At 47.4% G+C, this 27244-nt stretch overlaps 1 protein-coding gene across 3 annotated transcripts in view; it reads right to left on the reverse strand.

Moving 5' to 3' along the window:
* The window catches only part of pfas (phosphoribosylformylglycinamidine synthase), a 112296-nt gene that overhangs the window by 27481 nt on the left and 57571 nt on the right, over window positions 1–27244 (reverse strand). For all 3 annotated transcript variants that reach the window (XM_078534953.1, XM_078534954.1, XM_078534955.1), the window contains exons 15-18: window positions 22008–22169; window positions 20524–20634; window positions 1760–1891; window positions 1117–1347 (exon numbers count right to left, since the gene is read on the reverse strand). In XM_078534953.1, coding sequence (XP_078391079.1) covers window positions 1117–1347; window positions 1760–1891; window positions 20524–20634; window positions 22008–22169 — 636 coding nt within the window. The remainder of the gene's footprint in view (window positions 1–1116; window positions 1348–1759; window positions 1892–20523; window positions 20635–22007; window positions 22170–27244) is intronic.

The raw sequence follows: 27244 nt of genomic DNA on the forward strand, positions 1-27244 counted from the left end.
TGCCCAGAGCGAGCGGGGCCCCAAGCACTCACTGTGTTTAGGACAGGCAGGCTCATAATTGCTTATCTCTGGTGGGGTTGGAGGGTTTTTTTTAAAACAGAAAGCAGGGGTTGGGGCCGTTTACTGTGGCAGACATGGCTATTTACCAGGGAAAGGATTGTGGGTGTTTCCAGCAGTCAGGCAGAAGGACTGTTCACAGTACACGGAGGTCAGGTGGAGTTTACACTGGATGGGGTTTAGGAAGGGTGTAGCGGTGTGTGCAGCGGCTGGGTGGCAGGCGTGTTCACAGCGGCCGGTGTCTGTGTGCTGAGGGCGGGAAGAACTGCGGGGCCCGTACAGTGGGCGGCGTTGAGGTCAATCAAAATGGGGGTGGGTGAGGGTGCAGTCAAGCTGAGGGTACTGGGGGCCTGGTTACCGCGGGCGGTCAGGGTCCGGCCTGGTTACCGCGGGCGGTCAGGGTCCGGCCTGGTTACCGCGGGCGGTCAGGGTCCGGCCTGGTTACCGCGGGCGGTCAGGGTCCGGCCTGGTTACCGCGGGCGGTCAGGGTCCGGCCTGGTTACCGCGGGCGGCCAGGGTCCGGCCTGGTTACCGCGGGCGGCCAGGGTCCGGCCTGGTTACCGCGGGCGGCCAGGGTCCGGCCTGGTTACCGCGGGCGGCCAGGGTCCGGCCTGGTTACCGCGGGCGGCCAGGGTCCGGCCTGGTTACCGTGGGCGGCGAGGGTCCGGCCTGGTTACAAGCGGGCGGCCAGGGTCCGGCCTGGTTACAAGCGGGCGGTCAGGGTCCGGCCTGGTTACAAGCGGGCGGTCAGGGTCCGGCCTGGTTACAAGCGGGCGGTCAGGGTCCGGCCTGTTTACAAGCGGGCGGTCAGGGTCTGGCCTGTTTACAAGTGGGCGGTCAGGGTCATGGCTTCATCACTGAATTAAAAGCAAAATACTGCAGATGCTGGAAATCTGAAATAAACACAAAAAATGCTGGAAACACTCAGCAGGTCTGACAGCATCTGTGGAGAGAGGACAATGTTACTGTTCAGTCCAATATGACTCTTCCTCAGAACTCACTGCTAAACTTGCTCAGTTGTTCCAGCACATGGTTTTCATTTGTCGTTTCATCACTTACTCTCAGTTCGTTCACACGTGCGAACACGAGGTTAGTTAAAGCCTCTCCAATGGCCATTCGGGCTCCTGCACCAGGGTCAATCAGGCCTTTGATTGGCTGCTCTCCAATCGCAGTCGCTGCTCCCACGGTGTCAAAATATGAGAGGGCAACAACTGCAACATCAGCTAAAGGGGTGTGGAGTGGCCCTACACACTGCTGCTGGGCAACCAAACCTGTCACTGAACGGTCGACCTATGAATGGACAGAGTGAAGATTACCTATCACTGCAAGCATAAGCCCCAAAACCCACCCCCCACCACCCCAGAACTTGCCCAAAACCCACCCCCCACCACCCCAGAACTTGCCCAAACCCCACTGCCCCCACTCCAGCATCAACCGGCATACCAACCTCCACCCCAAGCCACAAATCCTGCCCATCTGAATCCCAGTCCGTCAGATCCCTGCTTGAGGCCCAATCTGTCACCCTATGAAAGGGTAAATTGAGATCACTATGCATCTGTTCCTGCCGACCTCTAACCCTGCGACATTGAACAAACCTGCCCTACCCTCAACAATGACCCCCCTGGCCACTGCCCAACTTATTCCAGGCCCCTCTCACCTTATTGGTGAGGTGACTCCCTCCCTGACCTTGGCCCCTCCTTACCTTATTGGTCAGATATCTCTTGCTTGCCACTGAGGGCAGCCGTAGTACACGATTCAGAGCATCCCTCACAGTCAAGTTAGTGGGAAGGGCCAAAGGTTGAAGGTTGGATTTTGTATGATTCAATATGAACTCCTGCAGAAATAGGTATTCAAGAAGTAAGGGAGATGCAGCATAACAGTTTAACATTTGACCTAGTGTTACCTGTAGTGAGTGAGGGAGGTGGACTAGGTCAGTGTTTCAGCGCAAGTTTAGGATATTGATTCAGTGTGGGGTCCAGGGTAGAGGAGAGTGTGTCTCAATGATGCATGTAGGGTATATATCTATCACAGTGAAGAACAACAGTCTCTTTGTCCCACCACAGAGCGTAAGACAACAAGCAGCACCAACCAGCCCTAAAAATGAGGTGCCAAACTGGTAAAGCTACAACACAGGACTATTTACATGCCAAACAGTGGAAGCAACATATAATAGACAGAGCTAAGTGATCCTATAGATCGGATCTACTACATCCAGTTGTGAACGGTGATGGAAAATTAAACTAACTGGAGAGGCTCCAGAAATATTTCCATCCTCAATGATTGGGGAGCCCAGCACATCAATGCAAAAGGTAAGGCTGAAGCATTCGCAGCAATCTTCTGCCAGAGGTCCCCAGCGTCACAGATGTCAGTCTTCATGCAATTCGATTCACTCCAGGTGATATCAAGAAACAGCTGAAGGCACTAGATACTGCAAATGTGATGGGCCCTGACAATATTCCAGCAACAGTACTGAAGACTTGTGCTCCAGAACTTGCCGCACCCCTATCCAAGCTGTTCCAGTATAGCTACAACACTGGGATCTACCCGGCTACGTGGAAAATTGCCCAGGGTATGCCTATACGCAAAAAGCAAGACAAATCCAACCTGGCCAATTATCGCCCCATCAGTCTACATCATCAGGAAAGTAATGGAAGGGGTCATCAGCAGTGCTATCGAGTGGCACTTGCTTAGCAATAGCCTGTTCACTGATGCCCACCTTGGGTTCCACCAGAGTCACTCAGCTCTTGACCTCGTTACAGCCTTGGTTCAAACATGGACAAAAGAGCTGAACTCCAGAGGTGAGGCGAGAGTGACTGCCCTTGACATCAAGGTAGCATCTGACCGAGTATGGCATCAAGGAGCCTTAGCAAAACTGGGGTCAATGGGGATCGGAGGAATACTCTCCACTGGTTGCAGTCACACCTAGCACAAAGGAAGGTGGTTGTGGTTGTTGGAGATCAATCGTCTCAGCTCCAGGACATCACTGCAGGAGTTCCCCAAGGACCCATCTTCAGCCGCTTCATCAATGACCTTCCTTCTGCCATAAGCTCAGAAGTGGGGATGTTCGCTGATGATTGCACAATGTTCAGCGCCGTTCGCAACTTCTCAGGTACTGAAGCAGTCCATGTCCAAATGCAGCAAGACCTGGACAATATCCAACTTGGGCTGACAAGTGGCAAGTAACATTTGCACCACACAAATGCCAGGCAATGAACATCTCAAACAAGAGAGAATCTAGCCATTGCCCCTTGACATTCAATGGTAACACCATCACTGAATCTCCCATGATCAACATCCTGGGGATTACTATTGACCAGAAACTGAACTAGCTATGATGCACAGTAGCAGCAGCGTGTACCATCTATAAGATGCCCTGCAGGAATTCACCAAGGCTCCTTAGACAGCACCTTCCAAACCCACAACCACTACAATCTAGAAGGACAAGGGCTGCAGACACACAGGAACACCATCACCTGGTAGTTCCCTCCAAGCCACTCACCATCCTGATTTAGAAATACATAGTCATTCCTTCACTGTTGCTGGGTCAAAATCCTGGAGCTCCCTCCCTAACAGTACTGTGGGTGTACCTACACCACATGGACTGCAGCGGTTCAAGAAGGCAGCTCACCACCACTTTCTCAAGGGCAATTAGGGATGGGTGATAAATGTTGACCTAGCCAGCGATGCCCATATCACATGAATGAATAAGAGGAAAGTGTACACTAAGTAGGCTTCCGGAATAGTACATTGAAGAACCAACTTGGGGTCAGGCTATTTTAGATTTAGGATTATGTGGTGAGAAAGGGCTAATTAATAATCTTGCTGTAACAAGAGCCTTTGGGTAACAGTGACCCTAATACTATAGAATTTCACATGAACTTTGAATGTGAAAAACTTCATTCTGAAACCCAGGTCTTAAATCTAAACAAGGGAAAGTATGAATGTATGAAGGGCGAGTTGGCTATGGCGGATTGGGAAAATACACTTAAAGATTTGACAGTAGACAGGCAATTGCTATAGAAGTACTACACGGTCTACAACAGATATACATTGCTCTAAGGCACAAACACCAAAAGGGAAAGCTGAGTCAACCGTGGCTAACAAAAGTTAAAAATTGCATTAAATCAAAGGAAGTGGCTTATGAGGCTGCCAGAGAAAGTGGTAAGCTCGAGGATTGGGAGCAATTTAGAACCCAGCAAAGGAGGACCAAGAAACTGATAAAAAATGGTAAAGGAAAATATGAATACAAGCTAGCGAGAAACAAAGATAGGCTGTAAAATCTTCTTTAGGGATGTGAAAAGGAAAATATTATCTCGGACAAATATAGGTCCATTACAGGAGACAAAGAGTTTAGGGCGGAGAGCAGGGAAATGGCAGAGGAACTGAACAGTTACTTTGTGTCTGTCTTTATGGAAGAAAATACAGAAAATCTCCCAGAAATACAAGGCAGCCAAAGGAGTTGTGAAACTGAAACACTGAAAGAAATTAATATTCGTAAAGAGGTAGTACTTGAAAAGTTAACAGGATTGGCGGTCGATAAATCCCCCGGACCAGGTGAGCTTCATCCCAGAGTGCTGAAAGAGGTGGCTAGAGAGATAGTGGATGCATATATTTTTATTCATTTATGGGATGTGGGCATCACTAGCTGGGCCAGCATTTATTGCCTGTCCCCAATTGGCCTTGAGAAGGCAGTGATAAACTGCCTTCTTGAGCTGCTGTAGTCCATTTGGTGTAGGTACACCACAGTGCTGTTAGGGAGGGAGTTCCAGGATTTTGATCCAGCGACAGTGAAAGAACATAGATATGTTTCCGAGTCAGGATGGTGAGTGGCTTGGAGGGGAACTTACAGGTAGTGGTGTTCCCATGTGGTTATCTTTCAAAATTCTACAGATTTTGGAAAGGTTCCTGCAAACTGGAAAGGAACAAATGCACCCCTACTATTTAAGAAGGGAGGAAGAGGGAGAATGGAGAACTACAGATCTGTTCAACGTCAGTAGTAGGAAAAATGTCAGAATCTATTATAAAGGATGTCATAACTGGACACTTAGAAAGGAATGATTAAATTGGGCAGAGTCAGCATGGATTTATGAAAGGGAAATCATGTTTGACAAAATTGTTGGTGTTTGTTGAGGATGTTACTTGTAGCATAAATAAAGGAGAGCCAGTAGATGTGGTGTACTGGATATATAGAAGGCTTTCTGATGGGCTCCCACACAGGAGGTTAGTGAATAAAATTAGAGTTCATGGGATTGAGGTCATTCTCAGGATGGCAGTCTGTTACTAGTGAGGTATCACAAGGATCAGTGCTGGGCCACAGCTGTTCACAATCTATATAAATGATTTGGATGTGGGGACCAAATGTAATATTTCCAAATTTGCTGATTAGACAAAACTAGGTGGGAATGGAAGTTGTGAGGAGGATGTAAAGAGGCTTTAAGGGGACTTGGACAGGCTAAGTGAATGAGCAAGAAGATGGCAGATGGAATGCAATGTGAATAAGTGTGAAGTTATCCACTTTGGTAGAAAAACAGAAAGGCAGAGTATTTCTTAAATGGTGATTGATTGGGAAGGGCGGGTGTCCAAAAGGGACCTGGTTGTCCTTGTCCTTGAGTCACTAAAATTGAGCATGCAGGTGCAGCAAGCAATTAGGAAGGCAAATGGCATGTAGGGCTTCATCGCAAAGGGATAGAAACACAGAAAATAGGAGTAGGCCATTCGGCCCTTCGAGCCTACTCCATCAGACATTATGATCATGGCTCATCATCCAACTCAATAGCCTGCTCCCACTTTCTCCCCATATCCTTTGATCCCTTTCGCCACAACCTCCCTTCTTGAAAACATACAATGTTTTGGCCTCAACTACTTTCCGTGGTAGTGAATTCCACTGGCTCACCACTCTCTGGGTGAAGAAATTTCTCCTCATCTCAGTCCTAAATGGTCTACCCTGTGTGCTCAGGCTGTGACCCCTGGTTCTGGACTCCCCCACTATTGGGAACATCCTTCCTGCATCTACCCTGTCTAGTCCTGTTAGAATTTTATAGGTTTCTATGAGATCCCCCCTCATTCTTCTGAACTCCAGCGAATATAATCCTAACCGACTCAATCTCTCCTCATACGTCAGTCCCAGGAATCAGTCTGGTAAACCTTCGCTGCACTCCCTCTATAGCAAGAACATCCTTCCTCGGATAAGGAGACCAAAACTGTACACAATATTCCAGGTGTGGTCTCACCAAGGCCCTGTATAATTGTAGCAAGACATCCCTGCTCCTGTACTCGAATGCTCTCGCTATGAAGGCCAATATACCATTTGCCTTCTTTACCACCTGCATGCTTACCTTCAGTGACTGGTGTACAAGGACACTCAGGTCTCGTTGCACATTCCCCTCTCTCAATTTATAGCCATTCAGATAATAATCTGCCTTCCTGTTTTTGCTACCAAAGTGGATAACCTCACATTTATCCACATTATACTGCATCTGCCATGCATTTGCCCACCCAGCTTGTCGAAATCACACTGAAGCATCTCTGCATCCTCCTCACAGCTCACCCTCCCACCCAGCTTTGTGTCACCTGCAAATTTGGAGACATTATATTTAGTTCCCTCATCTAAATCATTAATATATATTGTGAATAGCTGGGTTCTCAGCACCGATCCCTGCGGTACCCCACTAGTCACTGCCTGCCACTTGGAAAAACACCCGTTTATTCCTATTCTTTGTTTCCTGTCTGCCAACCATTTTACTATCCATCTCAATATGCTACTCCCAATCCCATGCACTTTAATTTTACACGCTTATGTGGGGCTTTGTCAAAAGCCTCCTGAAAGTCCAAATAAACCACGTCCACTGGCTCCCCTCATCAACTCTACTAATAACATTCTCGAAAAATTCCAGTAGATTTGTCAAGCATGATTTCTTTCGTTAATCCATGCTGGCTCTGTCCAATTCTGCCACTGTTTTCCAAGCCCTCAATTATTAAATCTTTTACAATGGACTCTAGAATTTTCCCCACTACCGAAGTCAGGCTGACTGGTCTATAATTCCCTGTTTTCACTCTGCCTCCCTTTTTAAATAGCGGGGTTACATTAGCTACCCTCCAATCTGTAGGAACTGTTCCACAGTCTATAGAATCTTGGAAAATGACCACCAATGCATCCACTATTTCTAGGGCCACTTCCTTAAGTACTCTGTGATGTAGATTATCAGGCCCTGGGGATTTATCTGCCTTCAATCCCATCAATTTCTCCAACACCATTTCCCTACTAATACTGATTTCTTTCAGTTCCTCCCTCTCACTAAACCCTGTATTCCCCAACATTTCTGGTATGTTATTTGTGTCCTCCTTTGTGAAGACAGAACCAAAGTATGTATTTAGTTGGTCAGCCATTTCTTTGTTCCCCATTATAAATTCCCCTGTTTCTGACTGTAAGGGACCTACATTTGTCTTCAGCAATTTTTTTCTCTTCACATACCTATAGAAACTTTTACAGTCAATTTTTATGTTCCCTGCAAGCTTACTCTTGTACTATATTTCCCCCTTCTTAATCAATCCCTTGGTCCTCCTCTGCTAATTCTAAACTGCTCCCAATCCTCAGGTCTGTTGTTTTTTCTGGCCAATTTGTATGCCTCTTCCTTGGATCTAATACTATCTCTAATTTCCCTTGTAAGCCATGGTTGGGCCACCTTTCCTATTTTACTTTTGCGCCAGAAACGAATAAACAATTGTTGCAGTTCACCCATGCGCTCTTTGAAAGTTTGCCATTGCCTATCCGCCTTTAAGTAACGTTTCCCAATCCATCAAAGCCAACTCACACCTCATATCATCGTAGTTTCCTTTATTAAGATTCTGGACCGTAGTCTCAGAATCAACTATGTCACTCTTCATCTTGATGAAGAATTCTATCATATTAAGATTGCTCAACCCCAAGGGGCCTTGCACAACTAGATTGCCAATTATTCCTTTCTCATTACACAATACCCAGTCTAGGACGGCCTGTTCTCAGTTGGTTCCTCAATGTATTGGTCCAGAAAACCATCCTGTATACACTCCAGTAATTCCTCCTCTACGGTATTGTTACGAATTTGATTTGCCCAATCTATATGTAGATTAAAATCACCCATAATTACAGATGTACCTTTATTGCATGCATCTCTAATTTCCTGTTCAATGCCATTCCCAACATCACCATTACAGTTTGGGGGTCTATATACAACCCTCACTAACGTTTTTTGCCCCGTAGTGTTTCTCAGCTCTACCCATACAGATTCCACATCATCGGAGCTAATATCTTTCCTCACTATTGCGTTAATTTCCTCTTTAACCAGCAATGCAACTCCACCGCCTTTTCCTTATATCATACCTGTTTACATCTATTTGCGCGGTTAATTGCGAATGCTCCTTGCGTTAAGACACAAAGCCTTAAGGCTTGTCTTTTTAACATTACTTGTCCCATTCCCACTATTTTTCACTGAGGCCCTGTTTGATTCTTGCCCTTGATTTCTCTGCCTATCACTTTTCTTATTCCCCTTTCTGTCTTTTGTTCTCATCCTTGATTCTCCCTCCTCTGACTCCTTGCATAGGTTCCCATCCCCCTGCCATTTTAGTTTAAACCCTTCCCAACCACTCTAGCAAATATTCCCCCTAGGACGTCAGTCCCGGTCCTGCCCAGACGTAACCCGTTCAGCTTGTACTGATCCCACCTCCCCCAGAGCTGCTCCCAATGTCCCAGGAACCTGAAACCCTCCCTATATTCTGCTTTTAGGACCTCATCCCTTTTTTTTTTAACCTATGTCATTTGTACCAATGTGTACCACGACCACTGGCTGTTCACCCTCCCCCTTCAGAATGTCCTGTAGCTGCACTGAGACATCCTTGATCCTAGCACCTGGGAGGCAACATACCATCCTGGAGTCTCGTTTACGGTTACAGAAACGCCTATCTATTCCCCTTACAATTGAATCCCCTATAGCTATTGCATTCCCACACTTTTTACTCCTCCCCTGTGGAACAGAACCAACCGTGGTGCAACGAATTTGGCTGTTGCTGCTTTCCCCTGAGAGGCCATTCCCCCCAACAATATCCAAAGCGGTATATCTGTTTTGCAGGGGAATAGCCACAGGAGATTCCTGCACTGCCTGCCTAGTCCTTTTGCTCTGCCTGGGGGTCACCCATTCCCTCCCTGCCTGTGGACTCTTAGCCTGCGGTGTGACCACCTCTCTATACGTGCTATCCACGATACTCTCCGCCTCGCGGATGCTCCACACTGTCCCCAGCCGCCGCTCCAGCTTCAAAACCCAGGGTTCCAGGGGCTTCAGCTGGAGTCACTTCCTGCACACATTCTGGCCCCGGGCACTGGAAATATTCCTGGCTTCCCACATAGACCAGGAGGAGTACACCACAGCTTTGAGCTCCCCTGCCGTGACTTACCCCTTTAAATTAAATTAAACCTTTTGGAAGATACTTAATATCGAATAATATCAATTACTCTAGGGCCCTTCTTCTCTGCTCCTCATCGTTACAGAATATGGCCCTTACCAACGATGAACCACAAAATAAGACCGTAAAAACTATAAGCGATTAAAGTATTAAATACTTACCTGGCCATACTCACGGTACTCAAAGGATCACCTCGTTCCTTCCTCACCAAACTCCCTCAGTCACTAAACTCCAACTTAAGCACTCTACTGCAGCCCAAAGCAGCACTCCAGTGTAGACTTGAGTATAAGAGTCAAGATGTACGTTGCAATTGTATAGAGCCTAGGTGCGACCGCACCTGGGGTATTGTGTGCAGTTTTGGTTTCCTTACCTGAGGAAGGATATACTTGCCATTGAGCGAGTGCAATGGAGGTTCACCAGGCTGATTGCTGGGATGGCGGGATTGTCTAATGAGGAGAAATTGAAGGAACTTGGCCTGTATTCTCTTGTGTCTCAAAGAATGAGAGGTGATTGCATTGAGATTTCCAAAATTCTTACAGGGCATGACAGAGTAGAATGTTTCCCCTGGCAGGTGAGTCTAGAGCCAGGGGGCACAGTTTCAGAATAAGGATTAGGCCATTTAGGACTGAGATGAGGATAAATTTCTTCACTCAGAGGGTGGTGAATCTTTGGAATTCTCTACCCCAGAGGGCTATGTAAGCTCAATCATTGAATATGTTCAAGACAGAAAGATAGAATTCTGGAGACCAAAGACATCAAGAGATAGGGAGATAGTGCAGGAAAGTGGTGCTGAGGTAGATGGTCAGCCATGATCTAAATGAATGGCAGAGCAGGGTCAAGGGGCTGAATAATCTACTCATGTTCCTGTTCCAATGTTGTTGGAAGATAATCAACTGAGCCCCTGGGCATCGCTGCAGGAGTTCTTCAAGATAGTATTCTAGAGCCAACCATCTTCAGCTGCTTCATCAATGACCTCCTATCCATCTTAAGGCCAGGAGTGGGGATGTTCGCTGATGATTTCGACACCATTTGTGACGATTCAGATACTGAAGCAGTCCATGTCCATATGCAGCAAGACTCGGACAACATCCAGCCTTGAGCAGATAAGTGGCAAGTAACATTCGTGCCACACAAGTGCCAGACAATGACCATTTCCAACAAGAATCTAACCATCGCCCCATGACATTCAATGGCATTGCCATCGCTGAATCCCCTACTATCAACATCCTCGGGAGGGGGGGGGGTTACCATTGACCAGAAACTGAACCTGACTAGTCATATAAATACTGTGGCTACAAGAGCAGGTCAGAAGCTAAGAATTCTGTGGTGAGGAACTCAATTGTGGCACAAGTCAGGAATGTGACGGAATACTCTCCATTTGCCTGGATGAGTGCAGCTCTGAAAATACTCAAGAAACTCAACACTATCCAGGACAAAGCAGCCTGCTTGATTGCCCCCACCCCTCATCCGCTAACTTAAAGATTCACTGTCTCACCAGTAACAGCAGTTGGTTCCATCAACACAATGCAATGCAACCCACAAACAAATAAACAAAAGGGGGACATAATTATAAAATTAGCTCCAAGAAGTTGTCACAACAGTGGATTACAGCCCCAAATTACTTACGGGCACATTGAACTTTTTTAGGAAGATGTGTGTTTTTTAAAAAGACATACAAGCAAAAGCTGGCTGAGAATGTAAAGTAACCCCTTTCTGGAAAATTTCTATATGGATTATACTTTACCGACTAGTCCAGAGAGAAAACGGAATGTCACACCTAAAAAGGTGTGGCTGGAACATTACGTCATGAACGTAAGACAAGACTACAAAAAGAATTGGGATTGCTGAGAACGCAGCTAAAATGGGAACAAAGAGTTAGAACTCCAAGCACTAGAATGTGAGAGGAAAAGAGAAAGAGAGAGAGAGGAAAGAGAAGAGGAAGCTTTCTAAATAGAATGGAAGGAGAGAGAGGAAAGAGAAAGGGAAAGGGAGGAAGCTTTCCAAAGAAGAATACCTGCAAAGGAAGATAAAGGCAACTGAGGCAGGCAGAAGGATAGCACTCCTGAAAAGTCAGGAAAAATTACGAGTCAAAAGGAGCTGAAAGGACTGGAGGAAGCCAGCTGGGATCTGTAGGAATACTTGCAATCAAAGAGGCAGGGAGCACACAGCCAAAGTCTGCAGACAGGCAGAGAGTTGGAGGGTGTTCAGGGGCCCAAAAGGAGGCCATAGACCCAGTGAGGGTCAGAGTAGTTAAGAAACAGCTTCTTGAATTTGAAAAGGCCAAGGTTAGGTGTGCAGAGTTAACGAGGGTCCAGAAGAGACCGGTGGAATTTATATCAGGCAAAGAGCATGACCTGGAAATTGAGTGAGAAGGTACAATTTTTTCCGAATTAAAACAGGGACCAGACGAGTTCCAAGACAAGTAAGGAGACAGTGAGAGAGATGCCATGCCCGGCTGCAGAGCCACTAGAAGTTAAAAAGGGCCAAAGACAGGCCTGCAAAAGTACAAAGGAACAATGTAGAAGCTGAGCAATTTTAAAGGATCAGAGCGAGGTCGGCAGGAATGAAAGGGGTCCATGAGGGACCTATAAAGGTTAAAAAGGGGGACAGGAATAGGCCAATGATCTGTTTGGTAAAGGGCTTCATGGCAGATTTAAATAGGGACAAGGGGAGTTCCTAAACAGAAAGGCAGATACCTCACCCGGTTAAAGAACCACAAAAGAGTATGACAGGAGCCAAACATCCACTTGGAGGCAGTAATGTTCCAGGAGACGTGGAACAGGTTAGGGGAACACAAATTCCCAAGGGAACAGAGGGTGCTAACGAACCAGTGTTCTGTTTGATCGATAGCTTCATGGCAGATTTAGATGGGGACAAGGGAAGTTTTCAAACAGAGAAACTAATGGTGAGGAAGCTGCCTCACACAGTCAAAGAGCCACATGACAGAGCAGTAGAAGCTAGCCAGCCCCATGTGAGTCAAGGTGTCCCAGAGAACATGGGGCCGAATAGGGACAAGCCCACCCCTACAGTAACTACATTGGGGAAGTCATTACCCCATGAGCAAGCTCACGGCCCAAACGCAGTGCAAGTGTTGCAGTTAAACTACCAGCATCCAAAACAGGGAGGGGAGGGGGGCGGTGGGCAGTGCTCAGCCGAGGAGCCGGGAGAAGAAAAAAGGCTGGGATGGGTCAAAGGTTGGAGGAGATGCGGCCAACAAGGGGCTAGCAAAATCCTTCTCCCTGGAGATAAATAGGGGCATAGAAAGTCCCCAGACCCAGCCAGCAAACTTAAAACAAAAGAAGCCTGAACCCTTGATGAATGAGCAGGAGGTCTGGCTAGTCAAAACCATTTTTCCAACTTTCCAGAAAGAACAGGGAGGATCCCAAGTAGGCATGCAGATGGTAAGGGGGATGCCTCACTTAGTTGATGAGCTGCAGGGCAGCACAGCAGGTGCTGAACCTCAACCTGAGGGCAGTAGTGTTCTCGACAGGTTAGGGGAAGGCCCCCTCCTGATGCAAAAGAGGAAGAGAGGAGATTCTACTGTAAGATAGGTAAATAGTGTGGAAATCACAAGCAGAATAGCAGGGAAACCCATGCAGGGGTCAGTCCTGGTAAGCTAACGGAGCCAAACAAGCTTGACACCTCAGCCAGAACAGTGTTGATGAAAACCTCACTAAAAATGAAGTACCGGAACCAAAATCCCTACAGGAGGTCGAAGTCACAGCATGACCCCGCTAATCTCCTGACAATTAAGACCTGTTAAAGTCCCTGGGTTTGAGCCAATAAATTCATGGGCTACAGAGATAGGCAAAGAGTTAAACCTGACAAGAAGAGCTCAGCACAGCAGCCAAACATATTTGCCTAATAACAGTCTGTGTAGAAGACAGGGAAAGGCCTGTATGAGATGCTTGGCTATTGTTAGCAATTTGGGAGCTAACAGTGAGGTAAAACACCCAAACCCCATCGATGATACTTAACCCAGCCTCACAGCCCGGGGCTGACCAGAGATGACTGTAAGATTAGGCAACTTTGAAACCTTGATACCAAGCTAATCTGTGAATGTATGTAACTTTTGTGGAAAATTTAAAGCACAGAACATAAGGTTATTCTGTTGGAGGTTGTTTCTCCAACCACATCACCTAAAAAAAATCACCCACATTGCCAGGAAATCAAACGTGATTGCAGACGCCCTGTCCAGAACTTAAAGAGACCCAGTTAGAACTGAAGAGACAATATTGACCAAGGCTAGGACAATGAATGTGTGTGTGATCGCTTCTTGGCCTTTTGGCTAAGATCAAGTGTAGTCGTGAAGCGATGGCTATAACCAGTCAAGCCCCATACCATAGGGTACATAACACCGTCCGGGTGACGGTGAAAGACAGCGCCCATGGATCGGGCCTTCTTCATCAAGCGGATCCTGTTGAAGGTGTGTGGAGTTGAAGCGGAGGAGATCTACTCCCTGCAAGACTTCCCCAGAGCTGGAGGTTTCGACCGGACTTTCAAGCGTGTGGCAGCTTGCGTCAAGTTCCTGAAGGTGTTCGAGAAGAGAGACCAGCCGGAGATGAAGATCCTGACGGTGGAGCCGCTCTTTGCTCTGCCGTTGTAACGGGACCGTGTGGTGATGGTGCATCTCTACAACCCCTACGTCCCTGTCGCCAGCGTGTTCACCTTCCTTGCCAGGTACGTCAACAAGGTTGGGAGCTGCACCAAGGTTAGAGACGCCTTCGGGATTTGGATATGCAAACGCCAGGTTAAGGTCACGCTCAAGACCGATGGTAAGGGAGTCATCTTCCACCCTCCTTCCAGCTTCACTATCGGGGAAGCCGTGGCTACCTTGTCTACGCTGGGCAGCCCAAACTTTGTCGCTCATGCGGCAAGTCTGGTCATGTGGCGGCCAACTGCAGCGCCGCCCTCTGCAAGAACTGCAAACAGGAAGGGCACCAGACAAAGGACTGCAAACAGATTAAGTGCTGCACCTGTGTGACGGGGCAGGTGATCTCTACAGGACCTGCCCCAAACGCTGCCTCACTTATGCACAGGCAGCCAAAGCCAACGAGGGGGAAGCAGAGGAAATGCTTTGTGTCACTACTGCCAAGGACACTTGCAACATTCCAACCACCAAGGCCCCCAGTGAGAACAACGGGACAAAGGAGGGCACAGAGAGAGACAAGGTGGAGGAAAAGATTGAGGCAGCAGACAGCCAATCAACAGCACTGCCCCCTGAACCTCCCACTCCTCAGTCAATGGAGGAGGAGGAATCGATGGAGGAGGAGGAAGCAGCGGAAAATCAGCAGGGGGAGTGGCAGCTGGTGAAGAGAGCCAAAAGGAAGAAGGGGCTAAGAAGGGACCAAGCCACTTCCCAGACAAGTGGCGTCTCCCATCCGACACGGATGACAAGGGCAGCTGCTCTTCGGACGAAGAAGGGAAAGGGCGGTATCTACAGAAGAAGCGGCAAAGCTCTAGGGAGTTGGAGGACGAGACACCCGAGCTCCAGAACATTGGAGACAATGAGGAGACCAGCGCACCCCAACTTTGCCCACAACCCGATGAGGCCAGCGCACCCCAGCCCCAGGAATCTGGGAGCAGTGAAGCGCTCAGCGCACCCCAGCTCCGGGAAGCCGGGAGCAGCAACGCCCCAGAGGGGGAGAGGATTGGAGAAGCTCCTCCAACAATGGACATTTCAAATCCCGTTCTCTGCACGAACCCCCAGATGCCACCTGAGCAGAACATTACCAATGGGGAGGTTCAGGACAGTTTCCTCAGCCCATCCAAATTGAGGCAATTTGTGACCACTATGGGTATGCAGGAGCAGACCAAAGGTCTGGGACTCTCAGAGACAACAGGTTTGGTAAGAGATTAAATGCTTTAAAATGTGTGTAAAGATTGTAACCATAAATGTGCGTAGCATTAAATCTACTACGAGATGTGTTGCGACCTTGGACTCCCTTGCCAAGGTCAAAGCTGACCTGTTGTTTCTGCAGGAGTATGCGATACCGCACCTCATCTCCTACAGGCAATGGTCACGATGGTGGTCCCATGGGCCATCGATCTGGTCAGGAGGAAACGACTCTCGTTCCTCCGGCCTGAGTATTCTGCTGCGGGGAGGCAACTTCACCATCTCCAAGGTTAAGGAGGTGGCGGGCGGGCGCCTCCTCGTAGCAGACGTAATGTACAAGAATGCTCCACTCCGGTCAATTAATGTGTACACCCCGGCACAAAAGGGCGAGCGGCTGGCGGTTTTTCAGCAGCTCCCACTGCTGCTGGCGACCTCCAGGCCGGTCATTCTGGGCGGTGACTTCAACTGCATCATTGATGTGGCTGGACGATCCGGCAGGGCCGACAGCAGATTGGACGCTACGTCCAGATCCCTGATGGAAACAGTTAAGGATGCCAAGCTGCACGACGTCTTCAGCAACCCTGCAGATGGAGCGCAGCATAGATACACCTGGTCGCGGCCAGACGGGTCCATCCGTTCCAGGATAGACTTCCTGTTTGTGTCCCGTGCATTCGCAGTCAGATCCACCGACGTCAAGCCGGTGTTCTTCTCTGACCACTGCCTCCTACTGGCTGACTGTCACTTAGAGGAAGACCAGAGGGTGGGCAGGGGGGCATGGAAGCTAAACGTGCAACTGCTGACACCAGAGAACATTGAGGAGCTCAAGCAGGATTACAAAGGTTGGAGAACCGTGAAACCCCTCTTTGAGTCCCTGACACACTGGTGGGAAGCGGTCAAGGGAAACATCAAGAGGTTTTTCATCCTCAGAGGCGCCCAGAAAGCTAGAAAGGAACAGAGGGAAATGTCCCAACTCCAGAAAAACATGCAGAATCTGCTCCGGCTGCAGTTGATGGGGGTCAATGTCAAGGAGGAACTCCAAGAGGTGAAGAGCTAGCAAGCCTCGCTCTTTGCCTCGGAGGCCTCCAAGATCATCTTCCGTTCCAGAGTCCGCTCTGTGGAGCAGGATGAGACATGCTCACGTTTCTTCTTCCAAAAGGTACACAGAGAGAGCTCTGTCATCAGCAGCCTGAAGGAAGAAGACGGCTCAGTAAAGTCATCGCAGTCCGACATTTTGAGAATCAGCAAATCCTTTTATGCCGGATTGTATGACATGAAGCCCACAGACAGCACGGCCTCCCAGTCCTTCCTGTCCTCTATCACGGAGGTCTTAGATGACAGTACACAGGAGAGCCTGGACAAACCTCTAACTCCTGACGAACTGACTTAAGGCCCTTGAATCCTTCGAGAAGAGTAAAAGCGAAGGCTTGCCGACGGAGTTCTATTCAACTCTGTGGGACTAGATCGGCCCAGACCTGCTAGAAGCGTACAAGGGTATGCTTCTGGCCGGCAGCATGTCAGAATCCATGAGGAAAGGCATCACCACCCTCATCTACAAGCACAAGGGGGAAAGGGAGGAAATTAGAAATTAGCACCCATTTCACTGTTGAATGTGGACTATAAGATTCTGTCCAAGGTCATCGCCAATCGGGTCAAGTCCGCTCTGGAATTGGTGATCCACCCTGACCAGACCTGCGCTGTGCCGGGCAGGAAGATCTCTGACAGCCTCGCGCTGCTCAGGGATACGATTGCCTATGTGCAGGACAAGGATGTGGACACCTGCCTCATCAGCCTGGATCAGGAGAAGGCCTTTTGACAGAATATCACACACCTACATGGTAGATGCGCTCTCCAAAATGGGGTTTGGGGAGGGAATTCACAATTGGATCCAACTGCTCTACACTAACATCAGTAGTGCAGTCTCAATCAATAGGTGGGAATCAGATAGCTTTCCTATTAAATCTGGAGTCAGGCAGGGCTGTCCTCTCTCCCCTGTCCTGTTTGTGTGTTGCATAGAACCCTTTGCTTAGTCCATCAGGAAGGATCCGGGCATAAGAGGAGTGACAATCCCAGGCAGTGGAGGCACTCAGGTCAAAGCCTCCCTGTACATGGACGATGTCGCTGTCTTCTGCTCAGATCCGCTGTCAGTGCGCAGACTTATCCACATCTGCGACCAGTTCGAACTGGCCTCGGGAGCCAAGGTAAATCGTGGGAAGAGCGAGGCCATGTTCTTTGGGAACTGGGCTGACTGATCCTTTGTCCCCTTCACCGTCAGGGACCGGGGCATGCGTTAGAAACTGGAAGGAGCGAGAGTCTATGGTGCAAAGAAAACTGGGCGTGTGGGAGCGACGCTCCCTCTACATTGCGAGTAAGAACCTGGTCATCACGTGTGAGGCACTCTCGCTGTTACTGTACATGGCGCAGGTCTGGCCCATTCCAGACTCCTGCACGATGGCGATCATCCGAGCCATCTTTCGCTTTATCTGGAGGTCAAAAATGAATCGTGTCCGCAGGGACGCAATGTACAAGCCTCTAGATAAAGGGGGAAAAAACGTGCCCAACATTGCTCTCATACTGATGGCCACCTTTGTGTGCGGCTGCATCAAGTTGTGCGTAGACCCTTAGTACGCAAACACCAAGTGTCACTACGTGCTGAGGTTCTACTGTCCCCGGTGTTGCAAAGGGTGGGTCTGGCCACACTGCTGCGGAACGCTCCAAGTAGTTGGCACGTACCACCTGTCCCTGGTGGAAAAATTTATGTAGAGAAACACCTTTGACCACAAGTCAATCAGGCAGTGGTCGGCATGTAACGTCTTAGAGGCCCTGCGGGAAAAGGAGAGGGTGGATCCTGTGGGATGGTTCCCCGAGCAGACTGTCAAAGTCATTTGGCAGAATGCCTCATCGTCAGAACTTTCCAACAATCACCAAGATGTAGCTTGGCTGGTGGTGAGAAAGGCCTTCCCCGTCGGATCCTTCCAACACGCCAGGAGTCTCACCCCCTCTGCACCCTCGAAGTGGCTGTGGTGGGGACGAGTCCGTTGTTCACCTCCTTGTGGATTGTGCCTTTGCAAAGAAGGTCTGGAGAGAGATGCAGTGGTTTCTGTCGAGGTTCATCCCGAGCAGTTCTGTGACACAGGACTCTGTGCTCTACGGGCTGTTACCGGGGACACACACCGAGACAAACATCAACTGCAGCTGGAGGATCATCAAATTGGTGAAAGACGCTCTTTGGTCTGCCCGAAACTTGTTGGTCTTCCAGCGCAAAGAGTTGTCCCCGACCGAGTGTTGCAGACTGGCACATTCCAAAGTCCAGGACTACATGCTGAGGGACGCACTAAAGCTTGGGGCAGCTACCGCAAAGGCGCAATGGGGAAAGGTCGCTGTCTAAGACCTTTCTGCTACAGTGCACCGAGGGGCTGGGAACTGTTGAGAGCCCCTCGGGCTGTACAGCTCAAAATGAATGTATGCATTGAATATTAATTGTATTATAATTGTATTGAAGCACCTCAGAGTGCAACATGATGTATGTTGATAACTGCAATACCATTGTCTGACTGACCATATTGAAATGATTGTAATATTCATTGATTGTATTGATGCACCTTGTGATACATGTGTAAAAGTTGAATCTGACTGTACTTTTGTGATTGTGATTTTGAAATGTTTTGGAATGTTCTTCCAGATATTTTTTGAATAAAGTAGATTTAAAAAAAAAAAATGTGTGTGTGTGTGTGCGTGTTTGCTGTTGTATATTTTTTCCCTTTGTAATGAAATGAGAATGAATCTCATTTCATTCGTTGTGTCAGGGAAGTTGTCATAACAGTGGAGTACAGCCCCAAATTACTTACGGGCATATTGATCTTTTTTTAGGAAGGCGTGTTGTTTTTAAAAAGACAAACAAAAGCTGACTGAGAATGTAAAGTATGGAAAATTCCTACGTGGATTATACTTGACCGACTAGTCCAGAGAGAAAATGGAATGTCACACCTAAAAAGGTGTCAAAGCCTACTTCAGACAGCAACACCTGAAAGGAAGAGATGAAATGCAAAAGACTGAACTTTACTCTTGTGGTTGCGGAGACAGTGGAGACTGATTATTACATCTCAACAGAAACCATTTCCTGTTGAGTTATACCTCAGAATGTGGAAATAATTTGAGTTGAAAGAAAATGGACTCTGGGCAAAAGGCATGTTTGTTTTTTCCCTTCCAGGAATACACAATGAAATGGGCTAAAAAGCTAGTTGCAGACCTGATGTGTGTGATCTAGTTCTGGCGTGCTAATGAGCGTACACAGCAGGAGAAGATCGACTAGGCACCCATTTGCAGCTTGTAGGCAAAGGCTCTCTTTCTCTCTCTGTGGCTAGAGGCAAGCCAGCGAAGCCACAAGTAAAAAAGAAAATAGGACAGCTTATTCAGCTAGCCTACAGAAACAAGTGTCTCCAAACCATCTGCTAAACTGCCAAAGTCAAGTCTACCAGAATCACCCAGCTTGTGTATTTAAGACCGAGATAGATAGGTTCTTGATTGGTAAGGGGATCAAAGGTTACGGGGAGAAGGCGGGAGAATGGGGTTGAGAAACATATCAGCCATGATTGAATGGTGGAGCAGACTCGATGGGCCGAATGGCCTAATTTCTGCTCCTATGTCTTATGGTCTTATGGTCTTAACGGCCATAACGTTTCACCATCTGCACCTCATGGACAAGCCAAAGACTTTTTTTTAGACTCAACTTCTCATTTCTCATCTGTGTGTGTATGTTGTGTTTTTATTTTTTTTCTCCTGTTTTTAGTAACTAATAAAGAAAGGGAGCCAAGTCATGCCTCCTCACCTGGGGGCATAATAAAATTGGTGTCCCATTTGGGAAGTTAACAATTTGGGGCATCTCGTACGTGATGATAACAAATTGGAGGACCTCACCTGGGGACTGGTCATAACAAAATCAGGGCTGTCAAGAATCTTTTTTTTTTCAGCACACAAATGGTAGTAGAAATCTGAAATTCCCTAACAAACACTCGCACCATCCCACTATCTCCTTGTCCCTCCTCAAACCCACCAGACTCTCACAGCCCAGTTGTTGAAGCTACGGATGTACAATCAGAATCAGCATATCTCTCACCCTATCATCAGGGCGGATCTGAACTCTGGCCATCGGTTAAAGGTCAGCCCCTCCACCTATCATACGAAACAACTTTCCTCACCTTCTGGGGCATTTTTCCCAGGATCCACTCTAGCTTCAGATCCACAGGATGTGTTGTACATTGCATCAGCTCTGATTTTACTGCAGTGTCCCGATCATCAACCAGCACAATCTGTAAAACAAGTCTCATTACTATCTGTTCAACCAAGCCCCAGCAAATCACCCCTTCCCTGACAGCCAACAGCCCCAAACACCAGACAGCCAATCAATCACTATCTCCACCCCCTCAAACAGCCAATCAATCACCATCCCCTCCTCAGACAGCCAATCAATCACCATCCTCTCCTCAGTCAGCCAATCAATCACTATCCCCTCCACAGACAGCCAATTAAACACTACCATCCCTCCCTAGACAGCCAATCACCATCCCTCCTCAAACAGCCAATCAATCACCATCCCCTCTTCAGGCAGCCAATCAATCACCATCCCCTCCTCAGAAAGCCAATCAATTACCATCCTCTCCTCAGACAGCCAATCAATCACCATCCTCTCCTCAGACAGCCAATCAATCACCATCCCCTCCTCAGGCAGCTAATCAATCACCATCCCCTCCTCAGGCAGCCAATCAATCACCAGCCCCTCCTCAGACAGCCAATCAATCACCATCCCCTCCTCAGACAGCCAATCAATCACCATCCCCTCCTCAGACAGCCAATCAATCACCATCCTCTCCTCAGTCAGCCAATCAATCACCATCCCCTCCTCAGGCAGCCAATCAATCACCATCCCCTCCTCAGACAGCCAATCAATCACTACCCTTTCCTCAGACAGCCAATCAATCACTACCCTTTCCTCAGACAGCCAATCACTACCACCCACCCCCAGACAGCCAGTCAATCACCACCCACTCAGCCAATCGCACTGGTCCCCACCCACTCTCGACAGGCAATCACACCCCCACACAGCCAATCGCTAATCCCAGACAGCCAATCACTGTCCTGCCACACCCCACCCTCCTCACCATGGGATGGGCAAACACTGCCCTGCCCCTCCTCCAAGTCAACCAATCATTGCCCCAGCAACTCCCTGACAGCCAATCACTGCCACGCCACACTCCCAGAGGACAGCCAATTACTGCCCTGACATCCCACCCCCACATTAGCCAGTCACTGCCCCGCCAACACCCCTGACAGCCAATTAATTCCCACTCCAACCTCCCAACAGCCAGTCACTGCCCTGTTAACCCTCTGACAGCCACTGTCCTGCTGAGTCCCTGGCAGCCAATCACTGTCCCGCCAATGCCCCGGACAGCCAATCACTGCCCTGCTACCACCACCTCCCTGAAAGCCAATCACTGCCCTGCCACCAAAACAGTCCACCACCACCCCATCCTAGGCAGCCAATCACTCCCTTGACATAATCACCAGCCCTCCTCCAACTCCACCCCAGCATTAATCCCCCATTACCCATCACACCCCACCTCCAGGCATCCCAGCGTGTGATTCCTAACCCCCAGGACACCTGAATATCTGTTTTTTGACTTACCTTTCCATCTCCTGTTATTTTACCCACAAAATCAACCGGACATTTCTCCCGATCACAGACGGCATGAAGAAATGCGGAGTCCTTCGAGCGCATGAGAAGAGCATTTGTCTCCTGATACTCTGCTCCCCACAGCTCCAGCACACTGAGTGTCGGATCCCCCACCTTAAATCACAGTGAACAGAGTCAGGAGCAATATCTGAAACCCCAGTCACACGCCCCTCCACTTTAAAAGACAGGTGATAAAAGTAAAATACTGCTGATGCTGGAAAACTGAAACAAAAACAGAAAATGCTGGAAAAACCTAGCAGGTCTAACAGCATCTGTGAAGAGAAAAACAGAGTTAACGTTTCGAGTGTGTATGATTCTTCTTCAGAGCGGAAGAAAAAGAAGAGTCTGAAGGCTCTGAAGAGTCATATGGACTAGAAACTTTAACTCAAGAATTGTGATATATGCTTAGAGGCACAGGGCAAGGCTAGAACACTTAATGAGTACTTTGTATCCGTATATACTAAGGAGGATGCTGACAAAATATTGGTAGAAGTGGAGATGGTAGAAGTAATAGATGAGGTCAAAATTGACAGCCGTGAGGTATTTGAAAGGTTGGCTGTGCTATGAGTGCATACATATCACAGTATCTTTACAGTGCAGAAGGAGGCCATTCGGCCCATCGTGTCTACACTGGCTCTCTGAAAGAGCATTCCAACTCGTCCCACTCCCCTGCCGTATCCCCATAACCTTGTACATTCTCTCTTTTCAGGTAGCAATTCAATTCCCTTTTCAATATGTTGATCAAACCTGCCTCCACAAGCTTTCTGATTCCAAACAGCCTCTGGGTGAAAAAATTTTTCCTCACATCACATTTACTCCTTTTGCCAATTATTTTGAATCTGTGCTCTCTTGTTCTTGATGTTCTTTTGAGTGGGAATAGTTTCTCACTATTTACCCTGTCAATACACATCAGGATCTTGAATACCTCTATCAAGTCTCCTCTCCGCCTTCTTTTCACCAAGAAAAACAGTCCCAACCTCTCCAATCTATCCTCGCAGCTACAGTTCTTCATCCCGGGAATCATTCTTGTGAATATATTCTGTACTCTCTCCAAAGCTTCACATCCTTCCTCAAAGATGACGCCCAGAACTGGATGCACTACTCCAGATGAGTCCTAACTCGTGTCTTATACAAGTTCAACATGACCTCCTTATTCTTGTCCTCAATGCCCCCATTAATAAAGCCTAAGATACTATATGGTTTATTAACAGCTCTCTCAACATGCCCTGCCATCTTCAATGACCTATGCACATATACACCGAGGTCCCTCTGTTCCTGTGCCTCCTTTAGAGGCTCTCCTTTTATTTTATACTCTGTCATCATATTTTTCCTGCCAAAATGAATCGCCTCACACTTCTCTGCACTGAACTTCATCGGCCACTTGTCTGCCCAATCCACCAACATGTTTATGTCCTTTTGAAGTTCAAGACTATCCCCATCACAGTTGACAACATTTCCCATCTTCGCATCATTTGCAAATTTTGAAATCACGTCCTGCACACCACAGTTTAGGTCATTAGCATATATCAGGAAAAGGGTCCCAACACTGACCACTGGGAAACTCTAAATCTTACTCCAATCTGAAAAGCAACCATTTATCACTAATCTCTGTTTCCTGTCACTCAGCCAATTTCTTATCCAAGTGCCTACTTTCCCTTTTATTCCATGAGCTAGAATTTTGCTCACAAGTCTGTTGTGTGGCACTGTGGCCTTTTGAAAATCTATATACACATCAACAGCATTTCCCTTAGCAGCCTTCTCCGTTACGTCCTCAAAAAACTCCAGCAAGTTATGATTTTCCCTTAATGAATCCATGCTGCCTTTCCTTAATTATCCTGCACTTGTCTCAGTGATTTTTGATTTATTCCTGTACTACAGTTTCCATAAGTTTCCCTGAGGTCAAACTGATTGGTCTGTAGCTGCCAGCATTATCCTTGCACCTCTTTTTGAACAAGGGTGTAACATTCACAATTCTCCAGTCCTCTGGCACCTCCCCTGTGTGTAAGGAAGACTGGAAGATTATCACTAGTGCCTCTGCAATTTCCATTCCCACTTCCCTCAGTACCCTTGGATGCATCTCATCCGGACCTGGTACCTTATCTATTTTAAGTAAAGATAGCCTTTCCAACACCTCTTTCCTCTCAATTGTGTTCTTCTAGTGTACCAGTTGCCTCCTCTCTCACCTCGGCCTGGGTAGCAAGCTCTTCCTTTGTAAAGACCGGTGCAAAGTACTCATTCAACACCTCTGCTATTTTTCCAGCCTCCATATGCACGTCCCCTTTTTTGTCCCTAATCGGCCCTACTCTTTCTTTTACCACCCTTTTATTATTTACATGCTTACAGAAGACCTCAGGACTCCCTTTTATGTTTGCTGCCAGCCTCTATCTCTCTCATCATCCAGGGCATTCTGGATTTATTTGTTCTATCCTTCCCCTCAAGGGAATATACCTCGACATGCCTGCAATACTTTTTCTTTGAAGGTGGCCCACTGTTCAGCCACCATTTTTTTTTTGCCAACATTTAATTCCAAATCACTCAACTCAAATGCATTCTCATTGCATTGAAATTGGCTTTTCCCAATGAATTATCCCTGCTCTGGATTGTTCCCTGTCCTTTCCCATGATTAACCGAAACTTTATGATACAATGGTCACTGTCCCCTAGTGGCTCTCCCAATGATATTTGATCCAGTTGGGCCAACTCATTCTCCAGAACCAGGTCCAAAAGTGCATGTCATCTCATTTATGTAGAAAATTACCTTGAACACACTCCAGGAACTCTCGCTCATCTTGTCCCTTCTACTATTCCTATCCCAGTCTATATTTGGATAATTGAAGCCCCCATTATAATTGCTCTATAATTATTGCACCTCTCCGTACTTCCTTTGTAAATTTGTTTCCCCACATCCCTACCACTAGTTTGTGGTGTATATACTACACTGATCAAAGCACCTTTCTCATTCCTTACCTCTAGCTAGAGAGATTCTGTCCTTCACCCCTCTGGAACATCCTCTCTTGTAATTGTAAGGTTTTATTAGCATCAGTATGGTTTATAGATAGTAGTAAGCTTATCCTGAGTAGTAGGATTTGTTAATTTTAAATAAATTAGGAAAAATAATTAAATTAACACATTATAAAAGAGTGAGGGGGGAGCCGGGAGTTCAAAGGGAGCTAGCTGTGGTGCTGGTGGTGGGTCTCAATGGACCAGCCACATCTGGAGAAAATCAAGTGTGATGTCATAGAGAACTAGAGTGGAGCCCAGGAAATAAAAGAGTGCTAGGGGTAGAGAGCAGCGAGATTTCATAAAGAAGTGCAAGAGGGGGAGTTGAAGAGGATTGGTGAGTGACAGGTGAGTAAACATTTTATATAAAGTTTAAGGTATGTCAGTGTAGCTCAGCCAAGGGAATGTGCATCTTACGGGATGTGGGAAGTTGTGCAGGCACAAAGTGCCCTCGATGACGACATCTGCAGAAAGTGTCACCAACTACAGAAACTTGAGCTCTGAGTTGTGGAGCTTGAGCAGTGGCTGGAGTCACTGTGGTGCATCCACAAGGCTGAGGATTATGTGGACAGCAGGTTTAGAGAGGTGGTCATGCTCGCAGCTAAGAAGCACACAGGCAAAGAGGGAATGGGTGACCGGCAGAGTACCTAAGGGAAACAGGTAGGTCGTGCAGGAATCCTGAGGCTATCTTCCTCTCTAACCAACTTTCCAGTTTGGATACTGGTGAGTGAGACGTTTCCTCAGAGCCAAGTCTGTGGCACCATGGGTGGCCTAGCTGCACAGAAGGGGAGGAGGAAGAGTGGAAGCGCTCTGGTAGTAGGGGATTCCATACTTAGAGGAGCAGACAGATGTTTCTGCGCCGTAGACATGTCTCCCTGGTGCCAGGGTCAAGGATGTCACAGAGTGGCTGCAGGCACCCTTCTTTTGGGGAAGGGTGAACAGCCAAGGTTGTGGGCAACATGGAGACCAATAACATAAGTAGGAAAAGGGATGAGGTCCTGAGAACAGATTTTAGGGAGTTAGGAAGGGAATTAAAAAGCAGGACCTCAAGAGCAGTAATCTCAGGATTACTCCCAGTGCCACGTGCTTGTGAACATAAGAATAGGAAGATTGAACAGTTCAACAGGTGGCTGGAGAAATGGAAGAGGGAGGGCTTTAGATTTCTGAGGCATCGGGATTGGTTCTGGGGCAGATAGGACCTGTATAAAAGGGAATCCCAAGGTCTTCTATAAGCATTTAAATAACATAAGGGTGGTAAAAGAAAGAGTAGGGCCAATTAGGGTCAAAAAAAGGGGACTTGCAAATGAAGGCTGGAGAAATAGCGGAGGTGTTGAACGTGTGCATTGTATCTGTCTTTACAAACGCAGGACTTGCTACGCATTCAGAGATGAGAGAGGAGGTAACTGGTACACTAGAAGAACTTACAATTGAGAGGAAGGTGGTGTTGGAAAGGCTATCCTTATTTAAAATAGTTAAGGTACCTGGACCGGATGAGATGCATCCAAGGGTACTGAGGGAAGTGAGAATGGAAATTGCAGAGGCACTAGTGATAATCTTCCAGTCTTCCTTAGACACAGGGGAGGTGCCAGAGAATGTTACACCCTTGGTCAAAAAGGGGTGCAAGGATAATGCTGGCAACTACAGACCAGTCAGTTTGACTTCAGAGGTAGGAAAACTTCTGTAAACTATAGTATGGGATAAAATCAATAATCACTGAGACAAGCACAGGGTAATTAAGGAAAGGCAACATGGATTCTTTAAGGGAAAATCATGTTTAACTAACTTGCTGGAGTTTTTTGAGAAGGTAAAAGAGAAGGTTGATGAGGGAAATGCTGTTGATGTGGTGTGCATGGATTTTCAAAAGGCATTTGATACAGTGCCACACAACAGACTTGTGAGCAAAATTCTAGCTCATGGAATAAAAGGGAAAGTAGGCACTTGGATAAGAAGTTGGCTGAATGACAGGAAACAGAGATTAGTGATAAAGGCTGTTTTTCAGATTGGAGGAAGGTTTGTAGTGGAGTTCCTCAGGGGTCAGTGTTGGGGTCTTTGCTCTTCTTGATATATATTAATGACCTAGACTGTGGTGTGCAGGACATGATATCAAAATTTGCAAATGTTATGGAGTTTGGAAATGTTGTCAACTGTGATGAGTATAGTCTAGAACTTCAAAAGGGCATAAACATGTTG

Source organism: Cetorhinus maximus, unplaced genomic scaffold (genome assembly GCF_964194155.1).
Source record: "Cetorhinus maximus unplaced genomic scaffold, sCetMax3.hap1.1 HAP1_SCAFFOLD_162, whole genome shotgun sequence".
Taxonomy (NCBI): domain Eukaryota; kingdom Metazoa; phylum Chordata; class Chondrichthyes; order Lamniformes; family Cetorhinidae; genus Cetorhinus; species Cetorhinus maximus.